Source organism: Macadamia integrifolia, chromosome 7 (assembly GCF_013358625.1).
Source record: "Macadamia integrifolia cultivar HAES 741 chromosome 7, SCU_Mint_v3, whole genome shotgun sequence".
Classification (NCBI taxonomy): domain Eukaryota; kingdom Viridiplantae; phylum Streptophyta; class Magnoliopsida; order Proteales; family Proteaceae; genus Macadamia; species Macadamia integrifolia.
The window spans coordinates 2,257,429-2,271,744 of record NC_056563.1 but is presented as its reverse complement, the minus strand read 5'-3'; the positions used below and the strand labels follow the sequence as shown (position 1 = coordinate 2,271,744).

At 40.8% G+C, this 14,316-nt stretch overlaps 1 protein-coding gene across 2 annotated transcripts in view; it reads left to right on the top strand.

The window, feature by feature from the left end:
• The first annotated feature begins 1,868 nt into the window (after positions 1-1,868).
• Positions 1,869-14,316, top strand: part of LOC122084122 (midasin) — a 93,370-nt gene continuing 80,922 nt past the window's right edge. Inside the window, exons 1-3 of one of the 2 annotated variants that reach the window (XM_042652197.1) lie at positions 1,869-2,169; positions 2,289-2,632; positions 13,799-13,883. In XM_042652197.1, the coding sequence (XP_042508131.1) occupies positions 2,065-2,169; positions 2,289-2,632; positions 13,799-13,883 (534 nt within the window). In that variant the 5' untranslated portion in view covers positions 1,869-2,064. The remainder of the gene's footprint in view (positions 2,170-2,288; positions 2,633-13,798; positions 13,884-14,316) is intronic. The other variant, XM_042652195.1, reaches the window with a different exon arrangement.

The following is a 14,316-nucleotide window of genomic DNA, read 5'->3' as shown; positions in this document are numbered from 1 at the left end:
GTTCACTTTCGCATTATTAAAAGAAATAAAAAAATAAAGTGGCTGCTCTCCCTGTGTTCGACCCGTAGCTACACTGATCCGTACGCTTGCGGTTACATTTTAAATTTCAAACAGTTGCGAATAAGACTATTTGGCCCAATTCCGATCCTTGTATCTCTGTACCAATGGTACAAGTCTCAAATGTGTAATCCGTTTTCTCTTAATAGATCCTCTTTCTACCCAAAAAAAAAAAGATACAGGTGGTGGCGGAATGAGGTGGTCTTAATTACGGGCATAAGGTTTTGAACCATTCAAGCTCTACTTTCTCACACGTTGATCAGTCCCACCACCCTATTAAGTCTCTCCTTGGTAGAAGTGAATGGATTTGAAGAGGAGGAAGCAAATGGGTCACCGTACATGCTTGTTTCATCGTATTTCACAGGAAGAAGAAGCAGGAGGAGATGGATAGAGACAGATGTAATTGCTTACTGTTGCACTTCATTTTCTCGCAAGAGTCTCACTGATACTTTGTAAGGACGGGGTGGGAGAAATGTTAGGCCAAGTGGGCCAACAAAAATTAGTTTTCTTTCCAAATTCCTACCCCAGTTATCCAAACGGCCTAAAACTTATTGGGGTGGAAAAGTTCGTACAAGAATCCCACCCATCACCATCAATTAAACAAGGCCTTAGTCTCTTCAAGAAAGCCGGCCAGTTGGCTGCTGCCTCTGCACTATGGAAGAGCTCCTCATCATAGTCCGAAGGGTCAGATCGGGTAGGTCCGGGTCTCCCTGTGCGGGGGACTGAAGAGCTGGTTCCCGCACTCTTTCACTTAGAAGCGGTAGTCTTACGTCGCGAGCCAAAAGATGAGGGTCCCTTGCCGGTGCGAGATAACATCCTGGCAATAAAAGAGGAAAGTAGGGTGAGTAAGGAAAGGAAAATGACAACAGTAAAGGGAAGCCCCAAAACTCAAATTTCTCACAAAATAGAAAAGGTGACAAGCTATGAGTGATAAGGAGCCTATGAACGAGATGCACGGTAAGTGACAAAGCGGAGCCATGATAAAACAGCAAAATGATAGCAAGGAGCATATGTAACATGAGAGGATTCAATTTCAATGCGCAAATTCATTCACAATGGAGTAAAACTTGAAACTATAGGTCTAAGACGGAAATGCCATGGTAGCGAGATCATGAATATACAAAAACATACTCTAATAGACTATGGAGGTCCACAAATACCAAGTATGTACAGGGAAAATCAAGGAAACCCAATACAAAAGAGGGGTTTTCATGGGAAGACATGGGGATTCCAAGCATAAGAGACATTTCATGAATTATATAGCATGTTAAGCATAAATCAAGTGTAATGCATCACAAATGGATCATTAATTGGAAGAAAAGAGCGAGAATTGAAGAAATCCCCAAATTTGAGAAAACTAGGGCATGATTTGGGGTTTTTCTCAAAATGGGAAGATAAATCCTAATAAACTATGAATGACCACAAGAGGAACATCACAATCACATGGCAACACTATTCTATGAAAGGAAATACGGAAAGAGAGCCTAGATTAAAGCCTACACATGCATTTTTCCCCCAAGAGAAAAGCATCAACAAAGGTGGGATTTCGTACCTTTCATGAGGTGTGTGGTGGTCATTTTACCCCTGTGTCAGGGCATAGGGGCCATGAAAAGACTTACTTTTCCCATATTTGATTTTAAAATTTGTTTTATTTTCTTTTCCATTCTTCCAAGCCAAACAACTGGAAAAATAACATTTTCGTTTCTTTTTCTTTTCTGGACATCCAAACACAACTTTTCACCGTTGAAACCGACTTGAATATTTTGCACCGAACCCACTGGGCCTCCGTCTTGCCGCCAAAAGTCATGAACCCTAAACCCTTCCGCCGACCCCGTCCTGTGTTTATAAAGTAGGTCATGAGAATAAGCAGCACAGTCGGTCAGGCTCTTGTGTCGTCTGTAGTTCAGCTCCTAAACGCTTCCAAAGTTTAAAGGAGTTCAAGCACACAAATTCTTCCTTTAAAAAGATTTTAACGCTTCATTTCCTCAAACAGGAATAAAGTCCTTAATGGCGATCGACGGAAGTTTTAGTCTGCAATACGAGTTGGATAGATTCCTTGCTCGTTGCCCTAAACTTCGATGCATTCCCAGATTGCAGTCACTCTCGCAAAAGGTACAGTTTTTATTAGTATTCATCTGCACCCTCTTGTTTTTTCTTTTTGTTTGGGTTTTTTTTTTTTTTCTCCCCCGAGCCAGTGGCTTTTATTTACTTGTGTATATGGACAAGCTCAGGGAGAGAGCTTGACGGAAGAAGAAGTTGTGAACTCACTTGCCGAGCTGTTTCTGCATCCGAATTATACAGTCCCTATGATGGGCTGTTTCCGTCCTATCGCTCGAAAGATTGTGGACAAAGCAGTGGATTTGCTTCGACTAGTTCAGAGCTTGAAATTGGATTCCGAAGATATAGTCCCGGGCATAAGGGAGAATGGACATACCCATGAAGCAGGAAACAGTGATGTTGAGGATGACGTTAATGTTATTGATTTATATCTTAGGAGCGGAAGGGGTTTGAAGCTTCATGAGCTTGCCTCTTTGGCGTTCTGTCGAGCCATTGACTTGGCACCTTTTCTGTTGAGGTGAGTTGCTTGTAATGCAATTTTATGGCATGAAAATTAAACATCAATATTAAGTTTCAAGCACTAGACTCTTTTCCTGTTTGGGGAATTGCGTAAATATCAAGCACTAGTTACATGAAACTTAAACATATTCTAAAATATAAATAGTATGATAAGCTAGGCCCATTTGATAACGTTTATGCTGTTTTACAGAAACGGCAAAAACATAAATTTCCGTTTCTAGAAACAGAAACGGAATTGAAGGTGTGTGATAGTCATGTTTCTGGAAGTCGATAGTAACCAGCGAAAAGAATTGCCATGAGTCGTTTCCAGAAACGGAGAACTTGTTTCGCCTGGGTCATTTATTGAACCATAAATAGGTAGAAATTTCAATTTCTATTTATGAAAATAAGTGAAACGAAACAGTTTTATCAAATGCTTTTTGTTCCGTTTCTTGAAACGTTATCAAACGGGCCCTAGATGAACGCTTATCAAAGCATTAATAATTCACGGGAATTTCAGAGAATACCTTGCTTTCTGTTGCCCTTTAGAAACTATTGATTCCCAAATTGCCCCATCTTTGTCTCTCTGTACCAATTCTTCTCACAACCCAAATGGACGTCTTTGGTTCCTTTTTGACCCCACAAAACTTCTTTTTCCACTACTGTTCTCCTATCAACTTCTCCACCTTAAGATTTATGATATCCAAGGGAACTCCACCTTCTTGTTGACTGCTTTATCTGATTCTAATTGTTCCCCTGAGAGAGTCTCTCTTTGGGAAGACCTTTGTTGTATTTCTTTGCAGATTGGGCTCCTCCCTTGGGGACTCGGTGGAGACTTTAATGTTGCTTGATATGGCCATGAAAAGCAAGGTGGTGACTTGTTGAATGTTCCCTCTGACGATTCTTCAATGAATGCCTTGATGACATAGGCGAGAATTATTTAAGATGGCTTGGTCTTAAATTCTCGAACAATAAAAGATGTGGCGACTCCACGATCACTTGCAAGTTAGACAGGGTCGTGGTAAATGAAGCCTACTTTCATCATTCTCCTTTCCCCATGCAACCTTTGACCCCTTGGTATCTCCACCTATTGCCCCCATCAACCTCTTTGTCCAGCCCTACATCTCCTTAGGCCCTAAACCCTTCAATTTTTTTGACATGTGGTCCTCTCATATGAACTTCCTCTCCATTGTTAAAGATGCCTAGAATAAGCTTGTCAATGGCCATTCAAACCCCTTCATTGCCTTTCCTAGAGTGCTTGTAATGTCCAATTGGCCTTCATCGAAGCAACTCTGATAATGTTTTCCTTTGCAATGAACCTGTAGAGGCTTTGACAAAAAATCTCTCTCTCTTGCCGCCCTCATGACATTGACATCCACAAAGGCTTTGATTTCTCGAAGCGGGAATTCATTTCTCAAGTCATGCTCAAAATGGCCTTTCCTCTAGCTTTTTTGTAAACTGGATCTATCATTGTGTCACGCCCCCAGACCCTGGTAGTAGAGTGGTCGCAACATTCTCATAAAGGGGAAAGAAATATTTTACTTTACCTGCTGCAAGATCACAACAGCGTCGGGAAAGTGGGTCTAGAATGGCTTTGATACTTGAAATAATACCCCACCTTTGGTGGCACCTGTTTGCACAAGATAACAAGTTAAATCATTACAGGCTATTTCTTCCTATCCACACAAATTACATGACGTATCAAAATATTCATTCGACTTGTCTTTTACAAATTACATACTAAGTCAGAAGGAGCCTAAAAAGTCGCTAATCCTTTGAAGAGGGGAAATCCTTACCAGAGTATTCTCGGCCCCTATCTCTAAATACACATCCAGACTATTGGTGGTTTTCGTGCACAAGCTCTAGAAAAAAAGAAAAGAAAAAAAAAGGGATGAGCTAAAAATTTTAGTGAGGGAAAATATGGCAACCGCACAAAAGAAACATAACATGCATGAACAATATCATAAAGCTTGAAAATATATTTTTTTTTGGATGAATAAGTAATATATTGTTGGATGGGGTGATGACTTGTGTCTAATATGACATCAGCCCTTTTTATTTATAATAATGGAGAGAAAGCTCTAGAGAATTACAAAGACCATTAAACCTCTTAGGGTCCGTTTGGAAATTAACACTTCTTCTAAAACCCATTATTACAACACTCCCCCTCAAGTTGGTGTATATATAATTATATATTGCATATGCCCAACTTGCAGATACTAGGATAAAACATTTTACCAACTAGACATTTAGTAAATACATTAGCCAGTTGCTCACAACTAGGGACAAACGGCACAAAAGTCGTTAATACATCATTTGGTTGTTCACAACTAAGAAATACATCAGCCTGTTGTTGTGAAACTACTGAAACATCTTACTAACGAGAATACTTTAGTTAGGATTTCTAGCTTCTCTTGGATGAAGTGTTTGTCTATCTCCATGTGCTTGGTTCGATCATGTTGGACAAGGGTTGTGAGCAATGCTAATAGCAGATTTGCTGTCACAGAAGAGCTTCATAGGAAGAGTGGTAGGGATAGTGAAATATGTGAGAAGACTATAAAGCTATAGGAGCTCACAAATGCCATGAGACATAGCATTTGCTTCATTACTTGAATGGGCAACCACGACTTGCTTCTTGCTCCGCCATGTAACAAGGTTATCACCTACAAAAGTGCAATAACCAGTAGTAGACCTGCAGTCATCAGGAGAACCTGCCCAATCAGCATTTGTGAAGGCCTCCACTCTCATGTGGTTGTGAGGAGAAAAAAAGATGCCGTGTCCTGGGGTAGATTTCAAGTATAGGAGAATATGCACCATAACTTCCATATGTGTTGAGTAGGGATCATGCATGTACTGACTAACCAGGCTGACTGCAAATGCTATGTCAGGGTGAGTTTGAGAAAGATTAAAAGCCCCATTGATTTTTTATACCTCCCCTTATCCACAAAATCACCATCCTTGCTGGTCAAGTGACCGTTAGCTTCAATAGGAGTATTTGCCGGTTTACACCTCAACATGACGGCCTAAAAAGAAGGCCTAGCATATACTTCCACTGTGACAAGTAGATCCCACGAGAAGACTTGGACACTTCAATGCCAAGGAAGTAACGAAGTTGTCCTAGATCTTTGATCTCAAATTCGTCACCTAAGTATCTCTTGAGGTGAGAGATTTCTGCCAGATCATGACGGCAATCTTCCCACCATATCTCTTGATGAACAGAGTGTGGTCAACATTGCTCTGAGAATGCCCTATAAAAATCATAGCCTTGTGAAAGTGCCCGAACCATGCACGAGGCGATCGCTTCAGCCCATATATTACCCGCTTCAGCTTGCATACTTCCCCTTGGGTTTTGGAGCAAGTGAACTTGGGAGGAATGTCCATGTATACTTCCTCCTTCAATTCCCCATAGAGGAAGGCATTCTTCACATCTAACTGTTGAAGATCCCAATCTAAGTTGATGGCAAAAGACAAGATCACACGAATAGTGTTTATCTAGGCGACATGAGCAAAGGTCTCCTGGTAGTCGATCCCATACGTTGGAGTGAAGCCTTTGACAACTAATCTTGTCTTGTACCGATCTACTGTGCCATCGACTCTTTGTTTTACTGAGAAGACCCCCTTACAACGAACTGTCTTCTTTTGTGAGGGAAGACAATAGATCCCATATGTCATTATTCTTTATGGCCTGCATTTCCTCAACTATAGCTGTCTGCCATTTTGAGTTTGCACTCGCTTAATACTAGGTATGGGGAATAGAGTCAGTGGATAGTGAAGGCACAAAACTATAGTAGGATGGCGGAAGTGAGTCATAAGAAATATTTTTAGCAATGGAATGTATAGTGCAAGACCTAATGCCTTTACAAATAGCAATAGTTAACTCAAGAGAAGGATCAACCAAAGGGAAAGGAGAATTACCTAGGCCTGAGGGGATGAGATCAGACTCGAGAGGAGACAACTGGCGTGTTAGGGTAGGCACTGGATGAGTTGTGTCCTAAGTCTACTCTATGCGACTACAAACATGCATCTCTGGTTGTTGCGTCGAAGTAAGAGTGTTAATCTCCCCCTTAAATAGAACACCAACAAGAATAATGAGTTCAAAAGGCGGCACATCTTCCACAATGGAAGGAGACTCCCCTTGAAGAGGTGCTGCAGTATAGTAAAATTTAGATTCATGAAAGAGCACATCCATAGTCACAAAGTAACGCCGATTAGGAGGATGAAAACATCGATAGCCTTTTTGAGTAGGGGCATACCCTAGGAAAATACACCCGATACCTCGATGATCAAACTTCCCATGAGGATGATGATCCTGAGCATAGTAGATACTACCGAATACCCTGGGAGGAATAGGAAGGCAACAGAACCCTAGAGAAGATCTAGAGGAGAGTAGAAGGTGAGAACCCGAGAAGGCATTTAGTTGATAAAAAAGGCGGCAGTGAGAACCGCGTCACTCCAATATTGAGGAGGAACATGCATTTCAAACATAAGAGAGTGGGCTACCTCATAGAGGTGGCGATTCTTCCGCTCAATAACACCATTCTTAGTTGGAGTATCGACGCAAGTGGTTTGATTAATCATCCCATGGGCAGAAAGGTAGGCCTGAAAGGGCCTTTTGAAGTATTCACGACCATTGTCATTGCGAAAGATCTTAATGGTAGCATCAAACTGAATCTAAACCATTCAGTGAAACTACTGAAAGCAATGGAAGGTCTCGCCTTTGGTTCGCATCATGTATACCTAAGTAGTTTGAGAATGACAGTCAATAAAAGAGACAAACCACCGATAACCATTGATAGACACATACCCCAAATATCATCATGTATCAATAAAAAATGAGTGGCACTTTTATTTCCAGAAACAGAATACGTCATTTGAGTTTGTTTGGCCAATACACATGCCTCATAAAAAATTGACTTGAAGTACGATGCTTAAAAGAAGGAAAAAAAACTAGCAATGTTCTCAATGGAGGGTGTCCTAACCGACGATGTCACTGTAGTAACTTAGAGATGGGCAGTGATGTAGAAGATATCTGAAGGGCGTGACCAGAGACTAATACCGAGCCATCATCAAGCAGATACGGACCACGATTGATCCTACCTGAGCCAATCGTTGCCCTTGTCACCGGATCCTAAAAAACACAATGAGATGGGAAAGAGGTGACTTTGCAATTAAAACTGGAAGTAAGACTACTAATGGACAAAAGTTTGGTAGGAAAAGAGGGAACATGGAAAACAATAGAAAGGGATAAGGAAGTGGTACAACTAACGGATCCTTTTCCCGAAATAGTGGAATAAGTTTCGTTAGCCAACTTGAACTTACCATTGCCAGAGAAAGTAGTATACTTTGAGAGAAGAGACAAACATCCTGTCATATGGTCAGAACCCCCGGAGTCTATAATCCAAGGAGTAAAAGGAACAAACATAGTGTGTCCATAGAAGGAAATACCTGACCCAGTAGGGGTGGAGTGAATAGAGCTCACAGTGGCAAGAGCAAGAGAGTGCAGACACGCCAGAAGGTGCTAAAGGGCACTAGAAGGCGCTAGAGGGCAATAAGCTCATCAGAATATGACGAGGCAGTTGGGATGCTTGGATCAGAGTCAGAATTTGGAGCCTCAATACGGTTGGCTTGATTGTTTCTGAAAGTTGGTGACATCTGCAAGTGGTAGGAACATGCTCCTCATAAAAGTCTAGCTCAATCCATAGTTTAAGCAACTCATAATAGTACTTTGCCAGTGTGAGCATTCCTTGCCTTAGGTTACAATCTTTCTGGCATAGTTCGAAGACCTAAACATTATTCCCCAACATGGGAAGAGATGCCCTTGACAGACTTCTAGATCTTTACAACAGTGTCAAGGAGGAGGTAGCTGCGGGGGAGATGTGGTTGTATGGAGTTGACGAAGAAGGCCATAACCAGAGAGTCGGCACACTCCCACTCGTCAATATCAGGGCCCGTGGTTGGACGCTTCGTTGCATAGGTAATGTATCTGTAGTAGTGACGAGACTGAATGGAGATGCAAATAGATAGAGATCATATAAGGTAGCTTGTGCCATCAAGCTTGATAGCACAAGGCTGGAAGATAGGTAGAGCCACGGTGTTTCCGTCAGTAGAAGCAAAAGAGTTGGTAGACATGGTTGCTACTCAAGGGGGTTGTGCAAGTAGAGGAGACACCATTTGGACATAGAAAAAACACAAAAAAATAGAAAAGGCTATAAAACCCAGAAATTGATAAAGGGGAAAAACCTTGGGAAATCAATTTTGGGATAATTCTAGAACAGAGACCTAAAACAGTAAAGTGGCTAGTATATACCACTACAAGGGTAAGGAGCACCAACTGCAACAAACATAAAGACAATCAGAGCATTGAGTCGGGAAAAAGCACCTTGGCAGGGAAAACCCTGAAAAAATCGATAGAAAGGGAGATGGTCTCTCAGATCATTGTAGAAGAGAGTTTGAGAGCCCAGGGGAGTGGATGGATGGAGGTTAGTGATTCTCTCAGTGGTTTAAGGAGCCCTCACTGAGAGAGAAAAGTAGAGGGAGAGATGGAGGGAGGCACAGATGGAGGGAGGCACTGGGAGAAAGAAAATGAGAGAGAGAGATAAAGTGATGGAGAAGGGGAGCCCTTAGGCTTTTGGATCCTGTGGTTCTGATACCATGTTAGATGGGGTAATGATTTGTGTCTAATGTGACACCAATCCTCTTTATTAATATTAATTGAGAGAAAGTTCTTGAGAATTACAAAGACCATTATAAACCGCTTAGAGTCTGTTTGACAACTGACACTTTCTTTAGAATCCATTATTACAACATATATAAACATGAAAGAAGAGATATAAGAGACCCAAAGGGAAGAGGGAGGGGGGGGGGGGGAACTACACAACCGAAGCAACTAGGGGGGTCAAAATGGAAGAGGGTAACCCCCAGGAGACAATAATAAGCCTGTTCCTTGGGGAGCCCTTTATAGGGAGATGGGGGAGGGTCGCAAGCTTAGAACTAACATCCAAAAAGATGGATTTTCAAATCATATTCAAAGATCTAGAGTTGGAAGACCATCTTCGAAGATTCTGTTTTATCCAAATGATATTGATGGAGGCATAAAAGGCAAGCTTTCCAGTGGCGTTACGAATAGAGCTACCAACAAATGTCATGTCTACCCAAATCCACTGTCTCAGTAGGGGAAGCACAAGTCTTTCGGAAGGCCAATAATAACTCAGGACACACTTTTAGATGGAAGAGGAAAAAGGACAAAAGAAAAGATGGTCAACATCTTCTTTACTGCTCTAACAGAGGCAACATGCAGGAGAAGCTTGAATATGTCTGTGGAATAAGAATGTCTGAGTGGGAAGAAAGTTAGAAAGAGCATGCCAAACATTGAAGGAACATCGTGGGAGGTGGCATTTGAACCAAACAATATTACTCCATGGGACAGGCGGACCTCTAGATCTGATATCACATGCAGAGAAGGAGCTAAACAAGCCAGGAGGCGAGTGGAGCCTGTGGACTTTGCCAGCTCTTCCACGATGGCCATGGGGGATTGGGGGGAGATCTAGAAGGCCACTGGAGCCAGTGGACTTTGCCATTTCTGCTGGAAGATGTGGAGCACCTCTTTTTTGCTTTCCCCTTCTCTTCTGTAGTTGGGAAAGGGATCCTGGGTAAATTCTGGCTGAGAAGAAGAATTCTTTCATTATCGTTTGAATGGATTTGGGTTATGTCTTATGCCAACAAGACAATTTATTACGTTGTCTGAAAGCTTGCGTTTGGTGCCACCATCACCTACATTTGGATTGAACGCAACCTTAGAAGATGGTCCTCTAACTCTAGATCCTTTGACCAAATTTGGATATCCATCTCTTTTGATGTCAGTAGCAAACTGTCTTTGGTCTCCCCTTGTAGCATCTCTTTGGATGTCAGTAGCAAACTGTCTTTGGTCTCCCCTTGTAGCATAGAGGAATCCCCAAGGAATATGCTTATTGTTGTTTCCTGGGGCTTACCCATCTCCCTTTTGCGGCCCTCTGTCCCCTCTCCTTGATGGTTGGGTTTTCCTTTGCTTTGTATTGTTCTCTTGTAATGTTTCTTCTTTCTCCCCCTTCTTTTGGGTCCCCCTTTGTATCTCTTTCTTTTTTCAGTAATGAATTCATTATTCATTAAAAAAAAAGTTATTGATGTAGGATAGTTCGTACCAAAGGAGAGAGAAATGAAAATGGTATAGGGCTGTCTGATTTCTGGTTGGAGGGGATAATTTTTGGATAAAGTCAGCAGCATATATATGTAGATCTTGAAGAGAAATGAATAGGGTCAAGGAATGGTACAAATTGGGTCTTCAAATTCTGAACAGTAAGGACTGGAAATCGGGGATGAGGAGAGAGGATTAGGTAATCACAGTTGGTGTTTTAGGCATTTTCCATAGGGATTATAAGCAAGTGTGTAATACTAATTGAAACACCTTTGATTCAAGGGATGGAACAAGAAATGTTCAACATTCTTAAACGAGACAGATAGATCAGGAAAAAAGAATCAGAATAAAAATGAATTTTGACTGTATGTGGTTAAAACACCAATCTCTATCCAAAAACAAGTAACTGCATGGGAAAGGCTAGACCATGTAGTTAGGCTTAAGTTTTGGTGTTCCTTAAAAAATTGGATAAAATGGATGAATTTAGTATTCTATATCTTTGAATCCTTCAGTGCCATATACTCTCATTTCTCCATTTATTTATATTCATTGGAGGCATTTTATCCCCACTCGACCCCCCGGGACGGTTACCTTTGTTTAATCATTCAAGCATATGACCTTTCCTGAGTAGGACCCTTTGGGCCTTCACTGAAAAAGTTTTGTTTTAGGTAATTATTCCTTTAATTTGGTATTATTCGAGGCAAGGGAAATAAATATCCTATTCCCTTGTGGGCCTGTGGCCCCTTGTTTATTTCTTCTTGTCATTCTAACCTTTATTTTTCTTAATGTGTGGATACTTTTTTATTTTTAATTGCCGTGAAATGCTCTATAAGCCACCAAGATGCTTATTGGGAGAACCGCCAAAAAACCATCAGTAGCAGAAAACAACCACAAACACTGCAACAGACGGGCAAGAAAGAAAACTAGAGATAACTAAGAATTCATGATGGAGCTACCTCTAATTGCCTTCCCACGCAGTGTTTCCTCATTTACCGTCACATTCATGTCTCTCCTTCATGCTGCCTATGCTGGAATGGGACCGAAAATGTTGATCACCTGTTCTTCTCTTGCCCCTTCTCCGCCTCTGTCTGTAGCCACCTGTTGGCCGTCTAACTGGACCATCTTCCCATTGTCTAGAGAATAAATCTGGGTTGGTATAACCTTTGGTGGGTCTTGCATTTGTGACACCGTAGGGGAATTTGCTTTTTGTGTAACCATAACCCATATTTGGATGGAGTAGAATCTTCGAAGATGGACTTCCAACTCCCGCTCCTTTGACAGGATTTGGGATGCCTACTTTGATGTTAGCTCCAAACTTGGCTGCCTTAGTCATCGCCCAGTCCGTGATTCCCCAAGGAACATCCACATTGTTGTCTCCTGGGGTCTTCCCCCCCTCCATTATCCCCTCCCCCCCTTGATGTCCCTTTTTAATTTATCATTCTTTTCTTTTGGTTAGCTTCTCCTTGTGTAGGGTTTTTCCCTGTTTTGTTCCCCCCTCCCCTCGCAGGTTTTGGCCCTTATTGTCTCCTCCCTCATTTGTATTTTGTTTTTTCCTCTTTGTAATGAATTCGATTGTTCATCCAAAAAAAAAAAAAAAAAAAAAAAAAAAATCATGATGGAGAAGAAGAGCCAAAACAAATTCCTGGCTTCACTTCGTGCCTATTATCTGCTATGCCATTTGCCAATCTTTGTACTTCATTGTAATCATGCATCCAGGAGAATGCTGTAAATTCTTGCTATTCTCCAGTTCCTTTGTTTTTTTTTTTTTTTTTCTCTTTGGGGTGTTGGGGGTGCAACTCTAATCCTCAGTATCACTTATAATATGTATAGGTTTAATGCTTGCACTTTGTTTCTAATGTATATGATCTCTTTTTTTGGCTTTATGAATCTGGTCTTAAGGCAAGCTATTTCATTTCTTCAAAAATTAATTTGAAACTATGCGTAATTTTCCGACGTTAGGGCATACGAAGTTACGAACAAACAATGCTACATAGGTTTGGGTGTGGGTATGTGTTGAGTAGTCAGATTCACCAGTCCTCCAAAACTTAGGATAATAGTTGATGTGCAAACATGTACAGGGACTTGGCTAAAATGTGTCAGAAGGAGGGGGGCTAGTGTTTAAGGGGGTTGGTTTGTCAACATGCGCGAATTGGGTTTTTTGTACTGAGACTTGGCTGAAATTTGTCACAAGGGATGGATTATTGTATGAATGGGGTTAATTTGTTGACAAAGGGTTAAACTTCTTCACGACATGTCTAAAATGTGTGACTTTTAGGTGCAGATTGCACACATACGGCATATCCATGTCCTTCTTGTATTGTGTTGGCGTGGGCAATCCAGGGGTACATGAAGTGTCCATTTGACAGAGTGAGAAGATATGGCCTTTGATTTATTTATCAAATCAATCTGATCCCCACTTTCTTGGAAAAAAAAATCTACAAAGTGTTTTTTGTATAGTACTTTATTTATTTTTCTTCATTGCCTACCTTTTAGCGGAAAAAGAACGTGTTCGTTGAATTAATTATTCTCCCCCCCCCCCCCCAAAACAAAAAAAATTTCTTGAACAAGAATCTCCTAGTTTACAATGTTGATTAGAGTGGGATTAGACATCAGTTTGATGATCGCAGTAAATTTTGTGTAATTTTTTTTTTTTTCCATTCTTAAGTAAGTGATATAAGACATGTTCTGGTTGCTTCTTGTAGGTCTGTGTTAAATTATTTCAAATTTGCTCCCCTCCTAGTTTACACTGTTGATTAAAGTGGGATTAGACATCAGTTTGATGATCGCAGTAAATTTTGTGTAATTTTTTTTTTTCACTCTCAAGTAAGTGATATAAGACATGCTCTGGTTGCTTCTTGTAGGTCTCTGTTAAATTATTTCAAATTTGCTCCCCTCCTAGTTTACAATGTTGATTAGAGTGGGATTAGACATCAGTTTGATGATCGCAGTAAATTTTGTGTAATGTTTTTTTTCATTAGTAAGTGATATAAGACATGCTCTGGTTGCTTCTTGTAGGTCTGTGTTAAATTATTTCAAATTTGCTCCCCCACCATTCCAACGCCTTTTAGCAAACGATTCAACCTCACAGCTCATAGAGAAGGTATTCTCCTAATGATTATTAAGCTTTATCTTTTTGTTTTATAATATTCATTTGGAAGAAAGGTGGCATATTTGAATTTGTAAATGCATACCTCTATGTGTTATAACATATTTTTATGTAAATATATCTGGGCTTCTCTTTGTGCATATAGTTTTGGAAATTCTCTATTTCAAGGCCAGTTTTCTTTGGACAGGAATATCAAGGATATCCTTTGTAACCAGCAAATTATAAGCGGACATTTTTTGGGTGAATAAAAAATTCATTACTATAAGGAGATACGAGGGGCCCCTAAAAAAGAAAAAAAGGTGGGGGGTGGGGGATGTGGAAGAAAAGCAGCAAGGAACTAACAATAACAAAGCAAGGCCCAATCCTCAGTGGGGAGGAGGCAGAGGGGCCTGCAGAAGGGATTATAAGTGGATATTGTTCATCCTTT